The sequence below is a fragment of the Brassica napus genome, chromosome C8, assembly GCF_020379485.1.
Source record: "Brassica napus cultivar Da-Ae chromosome C8, Da-Ae, whole genome shotgun sequence".
Classification (NCBI taxonomy): Eukaryota; Viridiplantae; Streptophyta; class Magnoliopsida; order Brassicales; family Brassicaceae; genus Brassica; species Brassica napus.
Genome location: NC_063451.1, coordinates 29,946,232 through 29,969,732, shown reverse-complemented (window position 1 = coordinate 29,969,732; position 23,501 = coordinate 29,946,232). Strand labels below are relative to the sequence as shown.

Sequence of the window (23,501 nt, the reverse complement as noted above, 5' to 3'; positions counted from 1 at the left end):
AATAGTGTATACAACTCCAATTACAACATGTAAGAACTAAGCTAATAGCTATTGTTTGCCTAAGCACAACATCTTTGTATAACATTGCATTGCACTTGCATGTAACAAGGAAACTAATGTCTGAGGTTGAAAAGTTTTTTCACCAAAAAGAAGCTTACTTGTTGTATAGTATAGCTGCTTAAACCACCTCCATCGGTGGGTGTTTAGGGAGGTTCTAAAAAAAAATGAAAAAAAAAATAAATCAAAAAGCATTAAACACTGCAGAACCGGTGTTAATTTAGGCAGTTGTAGAAGTGTTAAGCATCCTTTACGTGGCGTGTCCTTATTCGACCTATCATTAATGTCTCTCTCCTCTCCTTCGTCGCAAATTTTTTTTTCACTTTCTCCTCTAATCTCCAAGCCTTCATCTTCTCCGACGATTCTGAGGAGATCCTTGAGGATGGTCAGTGAGGAATGGGACATGCATTCTCCTCCTTCTTCTCCTTCTTCTCTTCCACTCAAACGCCGATGACGAAAGCCAAAAACGGCCTCCACAATCCTTCCGCCGGAAAGAAGCTCGTCATATAGCTCAACAAAGGTTGTTTCTTCACCCGATTTCGAACTTTGATTATGCTTCTTATATCGATTAGTTTTAGGATTTTGGTGTGTAAATTGATTACGGTCGAGAATGACTCGTATGTACAATTGGTTGTCTAAGCTTATGATTCTCGATTTAAGGAGTTTTTGGTATTGGATTGTTACATTGATGCAGATTCTGTGTTGGTTTTTGGAATTGAATTGTAGTGTAATTCACTGTGATTGTTAGTTTTGATTTTGAAATCTTCAGTTGATGAAGCATCGGACACATTCCTTGTAGTTAGCTTCATCGGTGAAACTCGTATCTTTGCCATGAATCGTGTGGATGAACTGGAAGAAACAGAGATCAAGGGCTTCTTGTCTGAAGTGCGGACGTTATTTTGCCATGATGCTGTGCACAATCAACTTGTACAGGTATTTGATAGCTGTTACTTATGTCTTTTTCATTATCCTTTTTTGTGGAATATGAACTTACTGCTCTGGACCAGGTCACTTCAAGTTCCGTTAGGCTAGTCAGTTCCTCAACCTTAACATTGTGACTGCAAATGCTAGACAGGTTTGTCCCAATTCCACACTTGTAACACATATAACATGTTTTTTGAATAACCAATTGATTTTGCTTGTTAGGTTCTTTTGGCAAGTAAAGATAATTTGTTTTACCTCGAAGTTGGAGATGGGGAATTGAAAGGAATGAGGCGCACCCAGTTGGACAACCCGGCATCGTGTCTTGACATAAATCCCATTGGGGCTGATCCTAGTTGTAGTGAGCTAGCATTAGTGGGGAAGTGGACAGATAATAGCATGGAGATTCGTAAGCTGCCAGACGTGACTCTTGTTATTAAGAGAAAAATAGGAGAGAACGTCAATCCCCGATCTGTTCTTCTTTGTGCTTTTCAAGGGGTATGTTCCGTAGAACCTTTTTACATAGAAATTAGTCTATTAACATAGCTGAAGACTGATGATAAGTGGTTAGGGCCTTTTTGTTACTAGTATCTAGCATGAAGCTTGTTGTGCCATTGAAAAGATCTTGAGATTGTTGTGATAAAAACCATTTTCGTGTATGGTTCTTCTAGACGATGTATGCTTATCGTGTATGGTTCTTTTTGAGAAGTTGGGTTTAGGTGTTTTTGGTTTATATATTTTGATTGATTTAGAAATCCATATAGTATTTATAAATCCAAGTAAAATATGTAAATCCGGAGGTTTTTCCTCGGATTTGAGTCTTTGTATTTCTAACTAAAAAATCCAAACAAATCCATTCAAATCCATTATTAAATCAAATATATTAGTAAATCTGTACGATTGAATAACACTTGATTTGATATAGAATTTATGAATCATTAAACCAATAACACATGATTTTAATACAGATTTGAAAATCATAGGACCAATAATACTAGATTTAGTTCGGATTTTCAAATCCATTAAAATACAACAAACAATAACCTCTACTAGTTTGTTTGAGTATAATGCAATGTCTTCTGTGTAGTTGGAACAAATCAAGATTTCGAGTAATCGGTTTTTTTTCGTTTACGATTTGTATTTGTATTTTTCATATGTTTTATGTAATTTTTATTAAAAAATTTATGTATGGTTTTATTTTAAATCATTCTAATTAAAAAAAAATATTTAAGAACCTCTATGGGGTTTTCCCATTGGAGTAACAAAAAATTATTTCCACTAACCAAAGTTCTTAATTTCTTATATTACCTTTAAACCTATTAATTTAATCATTAGAGCTGGAGTTGCTCTAAGGCTCAGGAATAGGATTGTGCCATAGAGGAGGTCAAAAGCTTATATTGGCCCGTGTATTCAGATAAGTAAGCCCACTATGTACAAAAAGCCCAACAGTTTCAGCATTAATGATTTTTTTTGTTTCTTTTGTGGAATTTTAATTTTAGATTTTGCTAAAACACAGTAATAACGTTACTTAGCAAACGTTCCGTTGACGTATTGACTTTCTCATTATGTAGTCCCCACAAAGACTTTGGGATTCATCACATTTATAGTATTTTGTGTTCCCATTTTAAGTACGTCAATAACCTTATCTTCGTCATTACATTAATATTGAAAATTTATCTATCAAATGCTGTACAAAAAACCATGTTTTTCTTAGCTTAGTAATTATCCTATATTTGTATGATTTGTGCGTACAGATCACAGCTAACATTTTAGAGAACCGTAAGCAGAAAATAATTAACAGTAGTCCTGAAAATATTAACAATTATAAGCACATACGTCCTGTAGTTTATTTTAAGAAAACAGAGTTACTTTAAAAGGGAGGAACGTCATATGTTTAGTCAAAGATGATAACACTTAAGTTAATTATAGAAAGTGTATTAATCAACAATATCCCATTGGTTGATATCATTTCAGTTGTGTAAGAAAAGTAAAAAACATTGTACTGGAAAATAAAACCATTCCTTCTGAAATTACAACAATACCCACACCTAAATAACCACCGACCATTTTAAATAAGGGTACAAATGTCATTTAAGAAATTTCCTTGTAAGAACAGGGCGTTAGAAGAACAGAGATCGAAAATAAAAGAAGAAAGGAAGAAGGTTTTGTGATTCTCTTCTCCGATCGATTCCTAATCTCTCTCTTCATTTTACAAGCTTTCGGGTGTATCTTTGGCGGTGATGGCGATGAAGCTGAGACAGTCGCAGCGATCTCAGGCGAGGAAATGGTCGACGCTAATGCTGGTTCTGTTGATGCTTTTCATGCTAACGATCGTTCTCTTGATGCTTTTGTCTTTTGGGGTTTTCTCTCTTCCGATTGATACCTTCGACGAATATTCTCCGGCCGATCTCTCTTCTTTCCGACGAGCTGCAACCGAGAGGTGGCATGAGTCCTGTCGGAATTCTTGTTTTTATTTATTTCATTGTTTGCAACGTTTTGATTAAATTTTTTTATTATTATTTCAGAAGCGAGGGAATAGGGAAGAGAGGAGATCAATGGACTGAGATTCTTTCTTGGGAGCCCAGAGCTTTCCTCTACCACGGTTTCTTGGTTTGTGTTCTGTTATTTCAAAGATTAGATAACATGTCTGAATCTTTGAGAGTATTAAATTTTATTTATTGATGTTGACCAGTCGAAGGAAGAATGTGAATATTTAATCAGTCTTGCGAAACCATATATGGTGAAGTCAACTGTTGTTGATAGCCAAACCGGCAAGAGCAAAGATAGCAGGGTGAGAACAAGCTCAGGGACTTTCCTTAGGAGAGGAAGGGACAAAGTCATTAAGACCATTGAGAAAAGAATTGCCGATTACACCTTCATTCCTGCAGGTTTTTTGAGAGACTTTTTCAATGATCAATTAGCAGTTTATCTAATTGGTATCATATGTAGACTAATTTTGTTATATATGTAATTAGTATTTTTTTTTAAAAATGACTATTCATTTAGTATTGTGCTTAAGATGGTTGATTATGGAATGTGCAGATCATGGAGAAGGACTTCAGGTTCTTCATTACGAAGAAGGGCAAAAGTATGAACCACACTATGATTACTTTGTTGACGAGTTCAACACTAAGAATGGAGGTCAACGCATGGCTACAATGCTCATGTATCTGTAAGATCTTCTGAACTCTATTATATTACCAACTATTGTCTTCTTTCTCTTATACAAAAAAAAAAAACACCCTACAGGTCGGATGTTGAAGAAGGCGGTGAAACGGTGTTTCCTGCTGCCAATATGAATTTTAGTTCTGTGCCATGGTATAATGAGCTCTCTGAGTGTGGGAAAAAGGGACTTTCCGTAAAGCCGAGAATGGGTGATGCATTGCTCTTCTGGAGCATGAGGCCTGATGCTACACTAGATCCCTCAAGCTTGCATGGTATAATAATAATAATCATATAGAACACATCTGTAATTTGTTTCTTTTCTTTCTCCGATACCATTGAGTGTGGAGATGATAATATATGCTTCAATGATTCTAGGTGGATGCCCTGTGATTAGAGGGAACAAATGGTCATCTACCAAATGGATGCATGTCGGCGAGTACAAAGTCTAGCGTCTTTGATTGCTGGTAATGGTCCATTCAACCTTGAGTTTCAAACAGAATATGTCCATTATGTTTATGTAGCGTGTGTTCGCTCTTGGTTCTTACATTGTCCTCTTTTGTTGGACAGGACAATATACTGTTTCATGGATGGTGGATAAAATGAATCTTCGGAACCAAAAATTGCAGAGACATGATGTTTGTTTTTTGTCCCTGCGGCTCAGTATATTTGTCAGCATTATTCTTTGTAGAGAATATTAGACTAAATTAGGATGGCTTAGAGAGACTGTTGCTCATTGGTATACTATAGCCAATCAACTTGTGTCTGTCATTGAAAATATACGTTGTGAATTAGTTATGACATTATCATATACAAACTGTTGTTATCGTTATATAAATCTGAATTGTTTTACTCATACACCCAAATTTGCAAAGGAGATGGACCATTCTTGATTTGGATTGTCTCATAGACTCATTTTTGTTGGTTTTCATGAGCAAATAACAAAATATAACAAATATTTTGAACAAATGGCACATACTGTATCTATAATAAAAATTGTGAGGGAATAGTTTATTACACAACAGCAAAAAGACATGTTTCATCAGTTTGGAAGACAGAAACACAAACACAAGGCTTTTAAATAGCGTTTTGGTACGAAGTTTCCCCTACACAAACCTTTATTATACAAATGAAAAAGAAAAAGCAAAAGAATAAATCCCAAATTCACGATTCTCTGAGTTTTTCCTTCTCTCAAACATGATTCAAGTTCCAAATAAGACGAGAATGGAGCAACATGAAGGTTCCTTCAAAAAGGCTTAGCTTGTGGCATCGCGGCTGTAGAATTGATCAAGTGTTTTGGCAGGAATACGGTGAAGAAGCTCACGTGGGAAGATACGGAGCAGTGTCCATGCCAAATCAAGTGACTGGAAGATGTTTCTTGTATCGTATGCTCCTTGCATCACAAACTTCCTCTCAAACTTGTCCAGAAACTCTAAATACAGCTACAAAACCACAACACAAGAAGCTATTGTAATGAGTAATTAATTCTTGTGAGTATCAAATATGAACATGAATGGGACTGAGTAGAGTACCAGATCTTCTGAAGAAAGAGCTTCTTCTCCAACGACAGCTTTCATGGCCTGAACATCCTTCCCGATTGCATAGTTTGCGTACAGCTGAAATTAACACAGAATAATATTGAATTGGGTGTGAAGATACTAAATGACCACGTGCGATGCATTAGTAAAGTAAGCGAACCTGGTTGGACACATCAGAATGATCACGGCGAGTCATTCCCTCACCAATAGCACTCTACACAATCAGATGGTGGTCAAGTTAATAAGTCATAGTATGTTTCAATCCATGTGAGATCATAAGGGTACTATAGTCGAAGTGGCTCTGCTACCTTCATTAATCGAGAAAGTGATGGAAGCACGTTGATTGGTGGGTATATCTGTTTTAAGGAAGAACCAGAAAAATAGAGATTATTACAGAAAGATGAGAAACCTTTTTCATTCATGTGTATTAGAAAATAGTGACAGTTATGCAAAGCGAGTAAAGCATATGGTACCTGTCTGTTGTGAAGTTGCCTGTCAATGTATATCTGACCCTCAGTAATGTAACCAGTAAGATCCGGAGTAGGGTGAGTGATGTCTGAATTTTACAACAAGAGATATAATGAGCTTTTTTCAATCAAAAAGAAGAGAATCCAATAATGATATGATTGTTTCACCATCGTTGGGCATAGTCAGGATAGGGATTTGAGTAATGGAACCCTTTCTTCCTTCAATACGCCCTGCACGCTCATAGATAGTTGCAAGATCTGTATACATATAACCCGGGTATCCACGTCTTCCAGGTACTTCTTCTCGAGCAGCAGAGACCTACAGTTCATCAACACGTGGAAGGTACACGTTATTAAAACATATCCATGCTGGTTGAGGTTTGTGAAAACCTCAATCAAGTTATGAATCATGACACCAAACACAGAGACCAATGAAAGACATTTTACCTCACGGAGAGCATCTGCGTAAGAACTCATATCCGTCAAGATAACAAGCACATGCTTCCCACATTCATAAGCTAAATACTCTGCGGTTGTGAGGGCAATTCGAGGAGTGATAATTCTCTCAATGGTCGGGTCATTTGCCTGTTGGAGTGGAATGCATGAAATGTCAGTCCATCATTGATATAATATACTAGTAATATCAATGAAGGAAGATACAACAAGAAGCATATAAAGAAGTAAGTTACCAAGTTCAGGAAAAGGGTAACTCTTTCCATTGATCCATTTTCTTCAAAATCACGCTTGAAGAACTGAGCTGTCTCCATGTTTACACCCATAGCTGCGAAAACAATAGCAAAATTGTCCTCTCCATGATCCTGGGGAAACACAAGGTAAGATATCGAATGATTTCAAACAGCAAACAAAATTTCAGTAGTTCAAATAAAATCCTTGCAAAGTAAGATACTCAATTGTTATAAAATACATCCCCTCACATATACCACTGAAATCCTTCTACATAAGTTAGAAAGTGAATGTGTTACACAAACACTTACTAACACCTCAGCAAGATCCTAGTACTTCAGTGGTTGTAATGGAGGCAAATGATTACCTCAATTAGGTTCTCAGCCTTTTCCAACCGCTTAACAAGACCAGCCTGACGACAAATCTGAGCAGCAATTTCGTTGTGAGGTAGACCAGCGGCAGAGAAAAGAGGAATCTTCTGTCCACGAGCAATTGAGTTCATGACATCAATGGTAGAAATCCCCGTTTGGATCATCTCTTCAGGGTAGGTCCTTTCACTGGGGTTGATTGAGCTTCCTATAAAAATAATTATTCACCACACAATTAAAAAAAAAACAAATTTCTTCTTTTTTTTCTCAGAGATCACACACAACCAACACTCACCAGAAATATCAAGGTATGCCTCAGGCAAAATAGGAGGGCCGTTATCAATTGGCTTCCCAGAGCCGTTAAAGATGCGGCCAAGCATGTCTTGGGAGACAGGTGTTTTCAGTACCTGAAATAAAAACATTATAAGCAAGCCTTAGGTTGTCAGAAACGCTTAAAAGAAGAAACTTTCAAAGTCAATACCTCTCCAGTGAACTGAACGGTGGTGAATTTGTTGTCAATTCCAGATGTTCCTTCAAAAACCTGAAAACCATAAGATGAATACGTTATAGCCTGTACAGCCTACATCTAAAGTGTAATGTAGAATTGAATAAAGAGTAACCTGGACGACAGCTTTCTCGCCATCAACCTCCAAGACCTGACCACGTCTCATAGATCCATCACCTAAGCGAATGTTAACAATCTCCTGGTACTTTGGACCCTGCAGGCACATTATAAACATTCTTATAACAAAGATAGAATTCAATATTATCAATGGCAAAGCAAATTGTTTATACCTTCACTTTCTCGAGGATCACCAAAGGTCCCGCAACACCTGAGACAGTTCTGTACTCTACACAATTCAAACATCTTCAAAATCAGTCTCTTATTACGTTAAAAAGAAAAGCTAGATCTCTTATCCGTTAGTCAACCAACGCTATAGAGAGAGAGAGAGAGAAGTAATCCGCGATCGGAGACTTACCCATTCCGATCTCCAGAGCTCCTTCGTCCATGTCGATTCCAGCCGCCACCATTGTCGCAGATCAAGATCAAATCAAACCGCTCCTGGGGAGAGAAAAGTCAGAAGGAGTGGCGGGAACAAAGCGATATCAAAAAAAATGAAATGAAATCTAGAGGAAGACGTGATCAAAACGAAGTGTGAGGAGAGATCTGATACCTGGAACGAATCGAGTCAAGCAGAGAGAGAAGGAGAGATGATTTGCGATTTGTGATGTGCTGAACGTGGTAGAGGATATTTCTGACCTCTGCTAATTATTTGTGATATTATTTTCCTCGAAAAAAAACAATTATTATTATTTTGGAGCGGAAAAATAATAAAAATTAAGCGCCCACCGTGGGATTCGAACCCACGACCACAAGGTTAAGAGCCTTGCGCTCTACCAACTGAGCTAGACGGGCTTGATGAATGTCTCTTCCTTCGTATATTATATATCAAGACGATTTGGGACATACTTTTTGCTGAATGGTTTTCTATTTATAGCGAAAAGAAAGATACAAACACGGTTGGAAGCAAGTGTGGCGCCTGCTTACACATCCACACTCTCTGATAGCGAGAGTGCTCAAGGGGCAGTATTATAGACACTTGAACCCATTGCGTACCATAAAAGCAAACTCGTCATCCTTTGGATGGACTAGCCTTTTGGCAGCAAAATCAATTCTGGAGGATGAGATTAGAAGAACGATTGGATCTGGGGCTGATACTTACATCTGGGACGATGTCTGGCTCCCCACCAGTCCTGCCCGAGCGCCTAAACCGAAGACAACCCATGTTGATAAGGACCTTAAAGTGCATCACCTTATTGATTATGATACCAAAGAGTGGAATGTAGAGTTATTACACGAGCTTATAGTAGCAGATGATGTATCTCAGATTCTCTCATTACGGATTAGTAAATCATGGCGCCATGATGGATATAGTTGGAATCATACGAACTCGGGATGCTATACTGTGAAGTCCGGATATACATTGGCAGTAGAACAACGGAAGAAAGCACATGAGATACCGATACTTGCACCAAATTGCAACATTCTGAAAAAACAGGTATGGAAGGTTAAGGCACCGAGGAAGATCAAGCATTTTCTTTGGCAAGCTCTTTCCGGATATGTAGCATCTGCGTGTAAACTAAAGGAGAGGCACTGTGGTCGATGTGGAGCAGATAGAGAAACCATCAATCATATCCTCTTTGAGTGTCCACCGGCAATCCAATGTTGGGCTCTATCGACGATTCCATCGTCTCCGGGGTTTTTAACGTGTTCTTCTATATATGTTAATTTTAATATACTGTTGCAGATGGGGAAAAGCTGAATGTCATAGATACTTCAATGTTCCCATGGATTATATGGTACTTATGGAAAGCCCGGAATGACAAATGTTTCAACAATAAAGACACACCGGCTATGGATACTCTGAACTTGGCGTGTCATGAAGCGGAAGCGTGGAGGATAGCTAAACTTGCACCGGAGCTAAACAATGAAGAAGGACCAAGCGTAGAGAGGCAACAAGTGCTTGATGATACATAACCGGCTGGAAGATGGATATGTCAGATAGACGCGTCATGGACAGAACATGGAGAGGGGACCGGCTTCGGCTTTATTCTCTTCGAAGGGGAGTCAGTCATCGTAGTGGGCCAGAGAAGAGCCAGGCAATCAAACTCCCCTCTACATGCGGAGGCGGAGGGCCTGGTGTGGGCAATGGAGGAGTTATGTGGACGGGGTCTAAAGCATGTGAGCTTTGAATCTGACTGTCAACAAATTGTGCAAATTATCAAAGCCTCCAAGCCGTGGCCAACGCTGGATCCATAACTTGATGTCATTGATACACTTCGCTCATATTTTTTTTTTCTCTTTATGCTTCATTCCCAGAACTTTGAATGTTCGTGCGGATACTCTTGCGAAAAAGACCCGATCTCGTGCCTTGAACTTTGTAGACACTAAGGTTCTTCATCAGCTAGCTCTGGAAGCTAGGATGACAGAACCAGATTGAGTTTTTGAATGAAGCTTTTGACGACAAAAAAAAAAACACGGTTGGATGTAGAATTAGATATGAACCAAAAGCTTTCAAATCATAATTTTTCTATGCTAATTTTACTATGTAGTGATACGTAAAATTGAATTTAAGCAAATTAAGTTTATTTTTATATCCGTATTTGATGCTTAATTTAATGAAGAGAGGGAGAGATGAGGAAGTTTATGGTATCTATCTTCGGTTCGGTTTGAACCGATTTAGAGTGAAATTTTACGAACCGGAAATCAATTAGGGCAGTTCACTGGTTCATGGGGTGTGTGCGGAAGGGGAAGTTGTGCGGCTGTTGTTATATATCAGAGAGGCGCCTTGCTTCAAAAAGGGGTATAGAAGAAGAAGAATACGAAACCGTTTCGAATCGTTATCCGAATCTCATAGGGTTTTTGGAGGATCTAACCCGAACAGTCACACAAGGTAAGCATTAAATCGATTTCACTGAGGATTATAAGAAAACAACCAGATTCGAATCAGTGGTTCGTATGAACCCTAGTTCCTTCTGATTCTGTATGTGTTTGTGTTGTTTCAGATGGACATGTATGAGCGAGTGGCGAAGCCCAAGGTTGAGACTCCGATTGCTGAGAACGAGATTCGTATCACCAGTATGGGTAGAGCGCGTAACTGCATCACCTACGCCATGGCTCTTTTTCAGGTATTTTGTTGAATGTGAAATTACAAATCTGTGCTGTATCATGAATGTTATAATAGTACTTGTGATAACGAAGAGGTGTTCATAGGGTTGTGTTATTGGTGGAGATTAAGAGATTTGTTTTTTTTTTTTTTTTTTGTAATATAGGAGAAAGGATCGGATGAAGTTGTTTTCAAGGCAATGGGAAGAGCTATCAGCAAGACTGTCAACATTGTTGAGCTTATCAAGGTATGATATTTGTTTGTCTGTTTCAGATCACAAGTAAGGTTATGTTGTGTCTGACAATGTAACTGAATCTCTTATTGCAGAGAAGGATTCCTGGTCTTCACCAGATCACATCTATTGGATCCACTGACATCACTGATACCTGGGAACCCCTAGAGGAAGGCCTTCTTCCGTAAGTGGATTGTTGTTTTCATTTGGTGCTCGGACTCTTATTACACCTGTTATTGATTTTCTTTTTCCCTTCTCCTGAAGAATCGAGACAACAAGGCATGTGTCGTTGATAACTATAACACTTTCGAAGAAGGAGCTCAACACATCCTCTGTTGGGTGAGTTTTTTTAATGCTTGTTGTTTGGGTCTAGTTTCCATATAAGGATTTTGTTCTCTTTAAGAACTAAGGCTCTGTGTCTCAAGCGCTTGTCTGCTAATAATATCCTTATTAACTGATGTTGCAGTTACCAGTGTCCGATCCCGATTGAGATGGTGAAGCCATTAGCTGAGATTGATCACGAAGGACGAGGTATTCAACCGTCTGACTTTTATAATGAGCGTTTTCGACCCACTACCCTGTTGACTTATGCTTATAATCGATCTATCTGTTGTAGAGGGACCACCAAGAGGCAGAGCAAGAAGAGGCAGAGGCGGAGGAAGGGGAAGAGGTGGCAGAGGTAAGATTGCATTCGCAATTTCCCATTCCAAAATATTATTCTCACCTGATCTGTGAAGAAGGGCTCCAATCTTATGGATTTGATTGTATTTTTCGTTTTTTCCGGTTCTCTTAGGTGACGGGTATGTGAACGTTGAGTATGATGAAGGAGCTATGGAGCCTGAGCAGTCACCTGGTAGAGGAAGAGGTGGCAGGAGAGGACGTGGTGGTCGTGGAAGAGGAGGTTATGGTCCTCAACCTCACCACGAAGCTCAGCAAGATGGAGGGGACTATGGACACAATGCTCCTCAACAGTATCGTGAGTATGATGATGGAGGTAGGGATCATGAGCGTAGAGGAAGAGGGCGCGGGGGAAGAGGAGGACGACGTGGTGGCCGTGGAAGAGGAGGTTACGACGGTCCTCCTCCTTACTATGAAGATCAACAAGGTGGAGGAGACCTGTGTTTAAAAAGGCGCTCGCCTTATGCGCCAAGGCGCAAGGCGCACTCAGGCGATAGCTCCATCGCCATGCACATCCCAGGCAAGGGTATGGTCCCTAAGGCGCTCGCCTAGTGCGCTTTGGCCATAAAGCGGTGCCTTCAAAGGCGATGCAAAGGCGCGCCTTGGAGACCCTATGTTAACCGACACTAAACCAGGTACGAAACCAAACCCTGCTTTAACTAATTCACCAATCTTATAACAAAACGTCAAAAATACTCATCAAAACCCTAGCTCCCTCTTCAAAGTTAAACCAAACGTCAAAAATTCTCACAAAACATATATCTCACAGTGTTTTGCTTAAGGTTAGTCTCATAGGTTCTTCTTCTTATTATTATGACTACTTGTGTTTCTTGGTTACAGTCTAGAATGCACTGCGATTGCTTATCTCTGTAATTTTGGTGCTTCTTTTCTTTTATACAGTAAGTGATTGATGCTTACATAATTGACGCTTACTAGTATATTGTAGCTTGAGGACTCCTGTGATCAAGTTGATGTATAATCTTTGTTTGTAACTGAAACAAATCTAATATATATTGAAATTCATTTTTAACATGTATTTTATTGCTCTTTATGGTATAGTTTGTGTTTGCATGTTCTTTACGTTATTGAATGCTTTATTTGCATGTTCATCATCATAGTAATTTAGTTTTTTTTTTTTTTTAATCACAGTTTCAAGTGGTCTTCAAGGCGAGAGCCTCGATGCGCCATGGCGCAAGGCGCAAGGCACATACTTCATCGCCATGGAGCGCCATGAGCCTTTTTAAACACAGGAGGAGACTATGGTTACGCTGCTCCTCCTCCAAGGGATCATGGGTATGATGATGGAGGTATGAACCCCGAGCGATCATCTGGTAGAGGAAGAGGGGGCGGGAGAAGAAGAGGACGTGGAAGGGGAGGTTACGGTTACGGTGGTGCTCAACCTTACTATGAAAATCAACAAGATGGAGGAGACTATGGATACAACAACAATGCTCCTCCTCAGGGCCGTGGTAGGATGATGTTTTAAAACACCCTTGTTGTCTCAATGTTTTTAACCAGTATTTTGCTTGAGAGTTTTAATATGAAAAAGTTGTTGGAACAGGACGTGGTGGCCGTGGAAGGGGAGGAGGTCGTGGAAGAGGAGGAGGACGTGGTGGATACAACAGATCGGAAGGACCACCGAACAATGCAGCTGCTTAAGTGAGAAGGGTCGTTGAATGGACTTTGGTTTTTTTTTTCCCTTCATTGTCTATCTTAAAAAGAACAAGATGTTGCCGTAGAATAATTTCCATCTTTCATTTTGTCTTTTAGGTAATGTTAAATGTTCATTTATTTTATGAATGTTGCCTCTGTGAGTTCTCAGGTTTGTTTTGTTTCTTCCAAACATTTCCCAGTTTTGTCTTTATTTTCTGAGTTATTGAAAATTTGCAAGTTTGGTACTCTCTCCGTTTCATAATAGATGATGTTTTGAAGAGTTATTGATGTTTCAAAATACATGATGTTTGATATTTTTTAATTAGTTTAAAAGTCAGGTTTGGCTGGATTAGATTTATTTAATATTTTTTAGGAAAATGTGTATGTGTTAATTCTTGTGTGTTTTCTAAAACATCTGACTATTTTGAAACAGACAGAGTATTACATTTACTTGCACGAAACATGATGGAGTCTGTCAAGTACACGTTGTGTGTCTCAAGCTTCACCAATCATTGATTCATTTCTTCAACACATTCCGGCTTTGGCATTTTCACACCACCAGTATACGTATTGTGTCTTGAACAAAAAGAAAAATACTTGGGAAAGAAAAAAAGAGTTCATCTTCAACTCTGATCCACTCTCGTCGTCACTTTCGCCTCGCCGGTCGAATCGAACTAGTAAGCTCGCTTCTCTCTCTCAGTCTTCTACATTCAGCGTAATCCCTAATCAATCCCGTGAGAGCTCTACACCTTAGCTCCCGTGAGAGATTTGGGGGGAGAAAGATGACTCAAGACGTTGAGATGAAAGACAACCACACCCCTTCTCAATCCATCATCTCCTCCACCACCACCTCCACGATTCAGCGTAATTCTCGATCTACACTCCCTCTCTTCCGAGTTTTCGAAAAAAAGTTTAATAATTAATCGATTTTTCACACACACTTTCCACAGATTTGAAGGAGATCGCAGCGTTGATTGATACTGGATCCTACACCAAGGAGGTTCGCCGCGTTGCTCGCGCCGTGCGTCTCACTGTCGGACTCAGGCGGAAACTCACCGCCTCCGTTCTATCTTCTTTCCTGTTAGTTATGTGGTGATTGTAGTCTCTCTCTCTTTAGCTTGTTGTGATATCTTCTTTCCTTTGAATGTTTAAATGGTTTTAGGGTGATGAACATGATATGGAAGTTGATACAGCTTCGTCGGTTGCGCAAGCTTCTTCCAAGCACTTATCTGCTGAGCTCGAGATCTACTGCTACTTCATTGTTCTTCTTTTTCTTGTTGATCAGAATAAGTACAACGAGGTTATTGTTGTTGTTGCTTCTTGTGTTTTGTTTTTCTTGAGTTTCTTTCCTGTTTTTAAATTTTGTTCTCTTAGGCTAAAGCTTGTTCTTCAGCAAGCATTGCTCGTCTTAAGAACTTAAACAGAAGGACCATCGATGTGATTGCTTCAAGGCTCTACTTTTACTACTCCTTGAGTTACGAGCAAACCGGTGATCTTGCTGAAATACGCCGGTTTAGTAGTAGCTCAACTTTTAATTATATTGTTCACTTGGTTATGCTTGCAGGAACCTTCTCGCATTGCATCATTCTGCAACCCTTCGCCATGATGAGTTGGGTCAGGTATGTGTGTGTTCATCAAATACAGCCTACTCTCATTGCTATGAAACTTTTTGTTTGCTACTTATTGACAAATATATTTATATTGGATGCAGGAAACACTTTTAAACCTTTTGCTTCGTAACTACCTGCACTACAATCTCTATGATCAAGCAGAGAAGCTAAGATCAAAGGCACCTCGGTTTGAGGCACATTCAAACCAACAGTTCTGTAGGTACCTCTTCTACCTTGGGAAGATCAGAACCATTCAGCTGGAGTATACAGATGCAAAAGAAAGCCTCCTTCAGGCAGCCAGGAAAGCCCCTATCGCAGCTATAGGGTTCAGAATCCAATGCAATAAATGGGCTATTTTGGTTCGCCTTCTACTTGGTGAGATCCCAGAGAGGTCGATCTTCACTCACAAGGGGATGGACAAGGCCCTGAAGCCTTACTTTGAGCTGACCAATGTGAGTGTATATACCTTCATAGTTTTGCTCTTGTGACATAATAATAATAATAATCTGTTTCGATTTTTTTTGCAGGCGGTGAGGATTGGAGACTTGGACCTCTTCAGGACAGTGCAGGAGAAGTTCTCAGACACATTCGCTCAAGACCGAACGCACAATCTCATCGTGCGGCTCCGCCACAATGTCATCAGGACTGGACTTCGCAACATAAGCATCTCATACTCGAGAATCTCCCTTCCCGATGTCGCCAAGAAGCTGAGGCTTAACTCCGAGAACCCTGTGGCTGATGCCGAAAGCATCGTCGCAAAGGCAATACGCGACGGGGCAATAGGTGCGACCATTGATCACAGAAACGGGTATATGGTGTCGAAAGAAACAGGGGACATCTACTCTACGAATGAACCGCAAACAGCGTTTAACTCGAGAATCGCTTTCTGCCTTAACATGCATAACGAGGCGGTAAGGGCTTTGAGGTTTCCTCCCAACACGCACAAGGAGAAAGAGAGCGATGAGAAGAGGAGAGAGAGGAAGCAGCAAGAGGAAGAGTTGGCTAAGCATATGGCTGAGGAAGACGATGATGATTTCTAGAGAGAGATCCTCTGTCCGCACTCTGTTTCTTGCTGCTCACAATTTGACCTTTTTACTCTGCCCTTCGTTTTAAGTGTTTTTAGAGGATTTTTAATATTGTTTCTTTTTATTACTTTCAACTTCAGAACAGAGGTTTGTATAGACAAGGTTCTCAACTTCGTTCAATGGTGTTTGGTAGTTTTTCGCATCTTTAGAGTTGAATACTTTTAGCTATATGTGTTGGGGCGGCTAATTATTAGAACATAGACATGTGAAATGTTATCATAAACAGGGTAGGCAAATTATAATGTAATTAAGTCTCCATTTATCTTTTTACTACCAGAAGGATGAAGACTAGACATGTGGAATGACCATTAAATAATGGGTTAAATAATTGATACATAACATTAGTCTGTCCCTGCCAAACTAGGTTTCATTTTCTTATAATAAAACAGTATCATGTTCTGCTTAAATTTTACAGGTCTTTGTTACGTGATTCATTAGTTTTTCAATAATGACAATCAGTAAAAGATTCCCGGGCTCTTACAACTACCAACTAGTTAAAACATCATCAACGTCATTGGCTTTACACTTCTTACACTACCTACCTGTAAGAAGTGGCAGGTAGGTTGTGTAAGTCGACAGATGCCGTGACGGTGATATTCGTCAACTTAGATTGGAGATCAAGTTTTGAGGAACGAATAATCCAAATAATGATAACTAATAAAGCGATTTGGCATGTTGCTAATAATACATGACAAGCAAGCATGTGAGTGTGGTAGATGAACCCTGCACATGTTTGTATCATATCACAAACAAAAAACTCTCTTTTGTCTTTCTTTCTACTCTTTTTATTCAGTTAAACAAAAAGGTATCAGTATCCACCGCATAACACAGTATTATGAACTTTTTAAGGGAATATAAACACAAATGCATATTACAACACATAGTGTGCAGAACTACTGTCTTTTTTGGACTTAGTATTACTTACAAATATACAGATGTAGAAGAATTAAATTAAGATATACACAGGCTAGATAAAGATACAAGACCCACATGTAAGGTTTTGTTGCTACGTACTACATAGTTTACACACACTGGCCACCTTTATTTAAACACCACTCTCTATCTCTCCTTCTCTCGACCATCAACACCATCATAATCTCTTTCTTCTTCTACAAACAATATAGTCATGGCAAAGTCTCTAGCTGGAGTGGCGCTTTTAGCCGCTCTTTTTATAACGGTTGATGCGTTTAGGCCTTCTGGTTTAACCAACGGTCACGCCACATTCTATGGAGGGAGTGACGCTTCAGGAACAATGGGTAATTTTAACAATTTTTATTTGTCTTTTTTTAAATGATGTAACAAAAACTGATAGATTTTTGTCTATTCAGGCGGAGCTTGTGGGTACGGAGATCTCTACTCGGCGGGGTATGGGACAATGACGGCGGCGTTAAGCACGGCTCTCTTTAACAACGGAGCTTCGTGTGGAGAATGCTATAGGATAACGTGTGATTACGCCGCGGACTCGAGGTGGTGCAAGAAAGGAGCTTCGGTTGTTATTACAACAACTAACTTCTGCCCACCAAACTTTGCTCTACCGAGCAACAACGGTGGTTGGTGCAATCCGCCGCTAAAACATTTCGACATGGCACAACCTGCTTGGGAAAAGATCGGGATTTACAGAGGCGGGATTGTTCCCGTCGTTTTCCAAAGGTTAGTTGCTGAAAGAAGATTAATATATGTAAATGAACCCACTAAGTTTCTATCTGATCATTTTAAACCTTAAATTAGCATAGTTTACGAAAACATGGTTATAATGTTAACTACATAACATGTGTTAGTTGATACATATTAACCATATAATTAATGTAACTAATGATACATTAATATTTTTAGATGTGTTATTATGTGATAGTTTTATAGTTCGCGTAGATATCAATCATTTTTTCATCATAAAAAGTTCTCCAAATTCCAAATTGAAATAACAGATCAGTAGTTGTTGAATCAGGATTTAAACATAGAGGAAAATAGTGATGGATTTTAAAATGAGAGAGATAAAAGAAAGTTAAAAGGTTTATTTTTTTTTAGTTTCTTAAAAATTTCTAACTGAAATGTCTCTGTTTTTATTTTTGGTCATGTAAAAAACAGAGTAAGCTGTTATAAGAGAGGAGGAGTGAGATTCAGAATAAACGGAAGGGATTACTTCGAGCTAGTGAACATATCGAACGTAGGAGGAGCTGGTTCCATTAAATCTGTATCCATTAAAGGATCAAAGACTGGTTGGTTAGCCATGTCTCGCAACTGGGGAGCTAACTGGCAATCAAACGCTTATCTCGATGGTCAATCTATCTCTTTCTCAATTACCACTACTGATGGTGCTACAAGAGTCTTCCTAAATGTTGTTCCTTCTTCTTGGTCCTTTGGACAGACTTATTCTTCCAGGGTTCAGTTTTAAATACTTTTTTTTTCCTTTTCTTCCCTGTCTGGAAGATTGTTGGCAGTGGTCGCGCTTTGAGTCTATTCTTTTCTCCCGGAGCGACCCGCCCGCTTTGTTGTTATTATTATTATTTATTTTTTTTTTTAACACAAACTTTCTTTAGTTAAATCAACTCGAAGAACTACAATAACAAGAAGGAATTAGACATCCTCTTGGAAAATAAACATAAGCTACAACAGCAATTCAGATTAAACATGATAATTCTTCATCAGAAGATGACAACGAATTCAAGACAAAGCTTGAATACGTCGAGGAAGCATGTAAGACAAGGTCCAACAGCTAAGATTTAGTCACCTTATGTTGTGACGTTGAAAGCCAACCCTTACAAACGAGAGAAACCGAAATAGTCTCGATTGCATCTTCTGGCTCCGTACAGACCGCTACACAAGGTAACAAACCGGTGAGTAAGTTGAAGCAAACTCTCGGTATTAAACCCGAGGAATCATCTCCTTTCACAGAAAAGAGGCATGGTAATAAGATTCTCTCCTTTGTAGAAGAGGATGATAGTACCGGTAACAAAGTCAGTGAATCCACCGAACAATTCATCCTATAAGAGTGATATAACAATAAGGGCATAATATAGATCCCAAGGAACCCCTCAGAATTCTTTAAACTAGTCAAAATAATCAAACCCGTGGTTAGTTGACTCTCGTTGTGATACGCAGTGGGTATTGATTGACTAAGCAAAGGGCTGCTTTCTCTTTAGTGGTACTGGGCCAGGCCCACAAACAATTGAAATTCGGCCCATTAACAACCAGCCTGGCTGGAGAAACCCTAGATCCGGGATGGGAGGCGGAGCTGGAATGGAGAACATCGGGTCTGAGCTTGTAGACAAGGGTGTGTGCGGCAAAGCTAAGGAGCACTTCGTTGTCGGGATGAAGGACGGTGGCGCAAGATGGAGGAGAGAAGGCTATGATAGTTGGAATGTTGGGGGTTGAGCAGCCGCCGAGAAGAGAAAAGGAACCCCGTTTATAACTCAAAGATGATGCACTGCAGTGGCCTGTGTTCTTTATGGCTGAGTTTTGATCTTTATCCGAGCGTAGCTCAGATCCGGAACATCCCACGGAGGGCCTCTCAGATCTGGAGTGCATGTGAAGGGCGAACTCAAAGTAGGGAAGGAGGTGAAAGGTGGACCTTGTACAGCTTTTTCGGAAGACCCCGGTGAAGGATGCAGTTCCGGTGGTCTTGAAAACCTGAGCAGAGACCACGAGTCTTCTCGAGTTTCGACGGCACCAGATTTAGAGAAACTGATTTAGTAAGTGCGAAGCAAGAAACAAGACGAGAGCTTTGACTTGGAGTGAGAGAAACCATGAGGAAGATGTAGCAGATTTCCCGACGCCGGCGGCCTCTAGCCTTGACGGCGTCGAGAAGCAGCGGTAGCGGCGTTGTCTCGATTCTTTTTTGTTATTATTATATATTATCTGATTTGATGCACTTTTCTGTTGATGTTTGTTTAAAACTTATAAATACAATATTTTCTAAAATTACCATAAGAAATTGTTATAGAATATAGAGGATGCAAGAAAATAACAAGGAAACAAATGAATAACGCGATGATGTGTTATGTCCATGGACCATGAACAAAGATAAATCTAATCTATTAATTTAGGGTTATATCTTTTATCTACTTATAAATGTTGTTAGACCAATTCACTAAAAATTTAATATGTCTTAACCTCATGATGGCACATTGCAGATGGTACCGTTATGGAAACACTACTGTGCAGAGGCATCCGGGCTTGTGTATGTAGTCGACAGCAGGGACAGAGAGCGAATGGAAGAGACAAAGAGTTTCCTTTACATGGTGATGGATGAGGTAACAAACCATGTCCCTTTTAAACATCTAGCAAGTTCTATATAATGCCAATTTTTTTTAATTCCCTAGATTTAGATACAGGGGAAGGTACCGGACAATATGGCTGTTCTTGTTTATGCAAACAAGCATGAGGTTCCTGGTGCCATGTCTGCTTCTGAGATCAGTAACGAACTTGATCTCGCTTCTCTTCGTCAGAGAAACTGGCAAAGGAACTAGTAAGAAGATATATACAACCTTCTCAAGCCAATAATCCTGCCAAATAAGATTTGATTCTTTTGATGATCTGTGTTTTGGTATTTGCGTGTAAGGCATGTCCACAAAACTTTAACAAGTCACAACACTCTTCTTGAGTTATAAGGTCTTAATAACAAACCTCTCTTTGAGTTGGAGTGGACTTCCACTGCATCCCATCTGCACATCAGCATTGAACTGCACCACAATCTCCCTATTTACAAGACAAACATGATAAAATTGAGTAAGCAACCAAGTTGAGCATAAACACATATAAAAAGGACGACAGGTTACGAATGGTGTAAAGAGACAGAGGAATAAACACATTTCAGTGACGGTGCCAGATTCTAAATGCCTACCAATTTTTTCCTTAACAGTCTGATTTCCACCACAATCTGAAGCTTATAATAATAATGGCAATGACACTCTTGCAATAGGTAGCTTGATCTTCAATTATCATGGCATCAGTTTAGTTAGAAAGATGAAATTAGGTTTATTATTTCTTCTGTAATAAAGAATCATTTATGTTTCTCAGAACACAGCCAAATATATTGCCTTTGTGCAACTAAACCTCTTGGTCTCTTTTGCTCGAGTCTGATTCAAATTTTACCTAGAAGATGATCAAGAATGGGTTCTCTTGACCCTGATAATGTATTGGTGCATGCATAATTAGAGTTGTGAGTTTAGTGATAAATCCTACCTTAATAGCTTCAAAGAAAGGCATTAAAAGAAGGCAACAAGTAATAATACATTTTAGATTAAACAAGTCGTTAATATTATGATAAGTCTCTTCTTAAGAGAGGACTTGTATACACCCTCCTCAACATCAGCAAGCACCCATTCATATTATGCTATATTGGCAAGATAGATAAAGTGCGGCTCCAACCAACAACTTCTCCTGCAGCGGCTGCTCCAGCTGCTATAACCATAGCGGTTAATGGTGCTATTCCGGGGCCACGTGAGAGTCTCCTGGAGACCAGTTTGCACGACTGGTCAGCTTCTTTGTAAAGAGAAAGATTGGCTACTCCTTCAGTGATGGCTTTTTCGTTCTAAAGACAATAATAGCAGGTGAGGTCAGAGAGTTAATATTAGCTTATAAGAATCTAAGAGAGGCATTATTACCTTCATCCTGAAGCTGTTCATAGCATGCTTGACAGTGAGAGTATCACTCGACGATGATGATAGTTTGAGGGAATGATCCTTCCATTCGTCTACAAGCTTTTTAAGAAGAGCAACGCTAGCTTCAAGATGCTCCTTGTAGAGAACATCCCATTGCTTAAAGCAATCAACGTCTTGTGTCAAAACACTGATGGCGATTGCTGTAGCTTCATTGGCTAGAGCAGGATTTCCTGTAAAACAAGCAAAGGGTGGTAAATTCAAATAGAACCACCAAACCGAGAGAGAGAGAGGTTTCGTTTGTTACCAATACCTTGTCCACCAGCTAATTCCAAGGAAAAAGTGAATATCTGTTTCAGTGCGTTTGCACCAGTAAATAGTATCTGGTGCAAGGGCCACTTCCTTCAACAAGGCATAAAAACTGACTAAAACACCACCAATTCAAAAAAAAAACTGAACCTTAGATATGTCAGCATTAGGATTAGGATGTACAACTTTGACAACTCCAGGCCATTCAGTGAGAATGAGATCAGAGGCCCACAGTACAAAGCCAGTTAGTGTCTCCAGCGAAAGTATGTTGATGAAATCGATTGATATTTTGTAGACAGGCGCAGGAATAAGAGATAATGGAACCTTGCAAAAAAATAATAATAATAATCTACCGTGAAAGTAAAAAGTCTATATTTATTCATAACATAGAGATTACTCCGTCATAGATAAATGAAAATAGTACAAATCATAATCCAACTAAGAAAAAAGAAAACATAAAGACATAAAGAAAAGGAAAAGCTGGCCGACTCTCTCTTTCTTGGGCCACTGATGGTATAATCTCTTAGTTATGAGCCATCCACAATCTGGTTCATAACACTCCTCCTTGGATAACATAACCATTTAGAGCTTGTAATGTGCTTTAATGTTGCATCATTAAAACCTTACCAGGAAAACTCAATTGGGACAAAACCATGGTGATTTGGACATTAATGAAGGTCCCTTGGACCTCTCCAATTTTTTGCAATCCGTGGGTGATGAAGATCTTGAGAAGAATATGCTTCGTCCTCGAACATGATAGTTGGTTCTTCTTTACCATCGGCCATGCCACAACCTGATCGAACATATTGAGTCATCGACCTCAAATACACACACACGAAATCTTGGATGATGTTGTTGTGATATGCGTGTACCACCATGTGTAAAACATAACCTGTCTGAAAAACAAATCAACAAAACCAAATAAACTCTCTTTGGGCTGGTTAGTATAAAATAAACCAAAATCAAAAGCTTCTTCATCGTCCTTCTTATGAACCAAACAAATCAGTATCTAAAACAATACTTCTGCATCGTCCATCTCAGGACTAAATGGACTTCTTTATCGTCCACCTTTGGACTGAATGGATCAGTGTCCAAAACAAGTGATCTCACGCCCATGTACTAGATAATGGGTGAGACTGATCCATATTAAATCTCTTGAGTACCCTTTTCTGTATATACTATTTGATGCACAAGGATTTCATTGTTAATGTACTCAAGCTGTAATCCCAAACAAAACTTTGTTTTCCAAGATCTTTCATCTCAAACTCTTTCTTGAGATATTCAACTGTTTGGAAAATTGTATCCAAAGGTTCCTAGGATATTCAAATCATATACTTTGATGATTATCAATATTGTTCTCGAGAACTTGATGTTCTTTCAGCTTAATACCCTCTATCACTTTCATTATCCAGTAGACCATATAAATATGCAGTCACTACATCAATTTGCTGCAAGTCTAATTTTCTCTCTTA

At 39.2% G+C, this 23,501-nt stretch overlaps 6 protein-coding genes and 1 non-coding gene across 9 annotated transcripts; 5 read left to right on the top strand and 2 right to left on the bottom strand.

Annotated features, from left to right (window-relative positions):
• The first annotated feature begins 3,087 nt into the window (after positions 1 to 3,087).
• LOC106431134 (probable prolyl 4-hydroxylase 3) lies at positions 3,088 to 4,998 on the top strand. The gene is made up of 7 exons (XM_013871949.3): positions 3,088 to 3,418; positions 3,504 to 3,588; positions 3,671 to 3,866; positions 4,021 to 4,150; positions 4,228 to 4,415; positions 4,519 to 4,607; positions 4,711 to 4,998. The coding sequence occupies exons 1-6, from the start codon at positions 3,219 to 3,221 to the stop codon at positions 4,590 to 4,592; spliced, it is 873 nt and encodes a 290-aa protein (XP_013727403.2). The 5' UTR covers positions 3,088 to 3,218; the 3' UTR covers positions 4,593 to 4,607; positions 4,711 to 4,998.
• A 111-nt stretch (positions 4,999 to 5,109) lies between these two features.
• LOC106431166 (V-type proton ATPase subunit B3) lies at positions 5,110 to 8,585 on the bottom strand. The gene is made up of 15 exons (XM_048766477.1): positions 8,373 to 8,585; positions 8,178 to 8,260; positions 7,993 to 8,048; positions 7,818 to 7,916; positions 7,679 to 7,738; positions 7,493 to 7,604; positions 7,197 to 7,405; positions 6,835 to 6,963; positions 6,593 to 6,730; positions 6,314 to 6,464; positions 6,152 to 6,234; positions 5,987 to 6,034; positions 5,839 to 5,892; positions 5,673 to 5,756; positions 5,110 to 5,582 (listed from the first exon to the last, which is right to left on the bottom strand). Exons 2-15 carry the CDS (start codon positions 8,227 to 8,229, stop codon positions 5,397 to 5,399), a joined length of 1,461 nt encoding a protein of 486 aa, XP_048622434.1. The 5' UTR covers positions 8,230 to 8,260; positions 8,373 to 8,585; the 3' UTR covers positions 5,110 to 5,396.
• On the bottom strand, positions 8,542 to 8,614 carry TRNAK-CUU. The gene has a single exon. It is a non-coding gene; the product is annotated as a tRNA-Lys (tRNA).
• Positions 8,615 to 10,413: 1,799 nt separating this feature from the next.
• Positions 10,414 to 13,675, top strand: LOC106431173 (polyribonucleotide nucleotidyltransferase-like). Of its 2 annotated transcripts, XM_048766478.1 has the most exons (11): positions 10,414 to 10,652; positions 10,765 to 10,887; positions 11,032 to 11,112; positions 11,193 to 11,281; positions 11,362 to 11,436; positions 11,564 to 11,628; positions 11,714 to 11,776; positions 11,891 to 12,410; positions 12,616 to 12,674; positions 12,925 to 13,244; positions 13,337 to 13,675. In XM_048766478.1, the coding sequence occupies exons 2-8, from the start codon at positions 10,765 to 10,767 to the stop codon at positions 12,325 to 12,327; spliced, it is 933 nt and encodes a 310-aa protein (XP_048622435.1). In that variant the 5' UTR covers positions 10,414 to 10,652; the 3' UTR covers positions 12,328 to 12,410; positions 12,616 to 12,674; positions 12,925 to 13,244; positions 13,337 to 13,675. The 2 variants fall into 2 exon arrangements, with proteins under 2 accessions (XP_048622435.1, XP_022567113.1); XM_022711392.2 differs by lacking the exon at positions 12,616 to 12,674.
• A 211-nt stretch (positions 13,676 to 13,886) lies between these two features.
• On the top strand, positions 13,887 to 16,265 carry LOC106431172 (26S proteasome non-ATPase regulatory subunit 3 homolog A). 2 transcript variants are annotated; one of them, XM_013871980.3, is made up of 6 exons: positions 13,887 to 14,292; positions 14,379 to 14,508; positions 14,591 to 14,728; positions 14,993 to 15,047; positions 15,140 to 15,490; positions 15,566 to 16,265. In XM_013871980.3, the coding sequence occupies exons 1-6, from the start codon at positions 14,211 to 14,213 to the stop codon at positions 16,076 to 16,078; spliced, it is 1,269 nt and encodes a 422-aa protein (XP_013727434.1). In that variant the 5' UTR covers positions 13,887 to 14,210; the 3' UTR covers positions 16,079 to 16,265. The 2 variants fall into 2 exon arrangements, with proteins under 2 accessions (XP_013727434.1, XP_022567110.1); XM_022711389.2 differs by having other exon boundaries at positions 14,379 to 14,520.
• Positions 16,266 to 16,965: 700 nt separating this feature from the next.
• LOC106431140 (expansin-A11) lies at positions 16,966 to 20,761 on the top strand. The gene is made up of 3 exons (XM_013871955.3): positions 16,966 to 17,379; positions 17,452 to 17,773; positions 18,209 to 20,761. The coding sequence occupies exons 1-3, from the start codon at positions 17,250 to 17,252 to the stop codon at positions 18,513 to 18,515; spliced, it is 759 nt and encodes a 252-aa protein (XP_013727409.1). The 5' UTR covers positions 16,966 to 17,249; the 3' UTR covers positions 18,516 to 20,761.
• Positions 19,343 to 20,589, top strand: LOC111210787. Its single transcript, XM_022711391.1, has 4 exons — positions 19,343 to 19,483; positions 19,601 to 19,777; positions 20,254 to 20,373; positions 20,449 to 20,589. Exons 1-4 carry the CDS (start codon positions 19,343 to 19,345, stop codon positions 20,587 to 20,589), a joined length of 579 nt encoding a protein of 192 aa, XP_022567112.1.
• Positions 20,762 to 23,501: the final 2,740 nt, after the last annotated feature.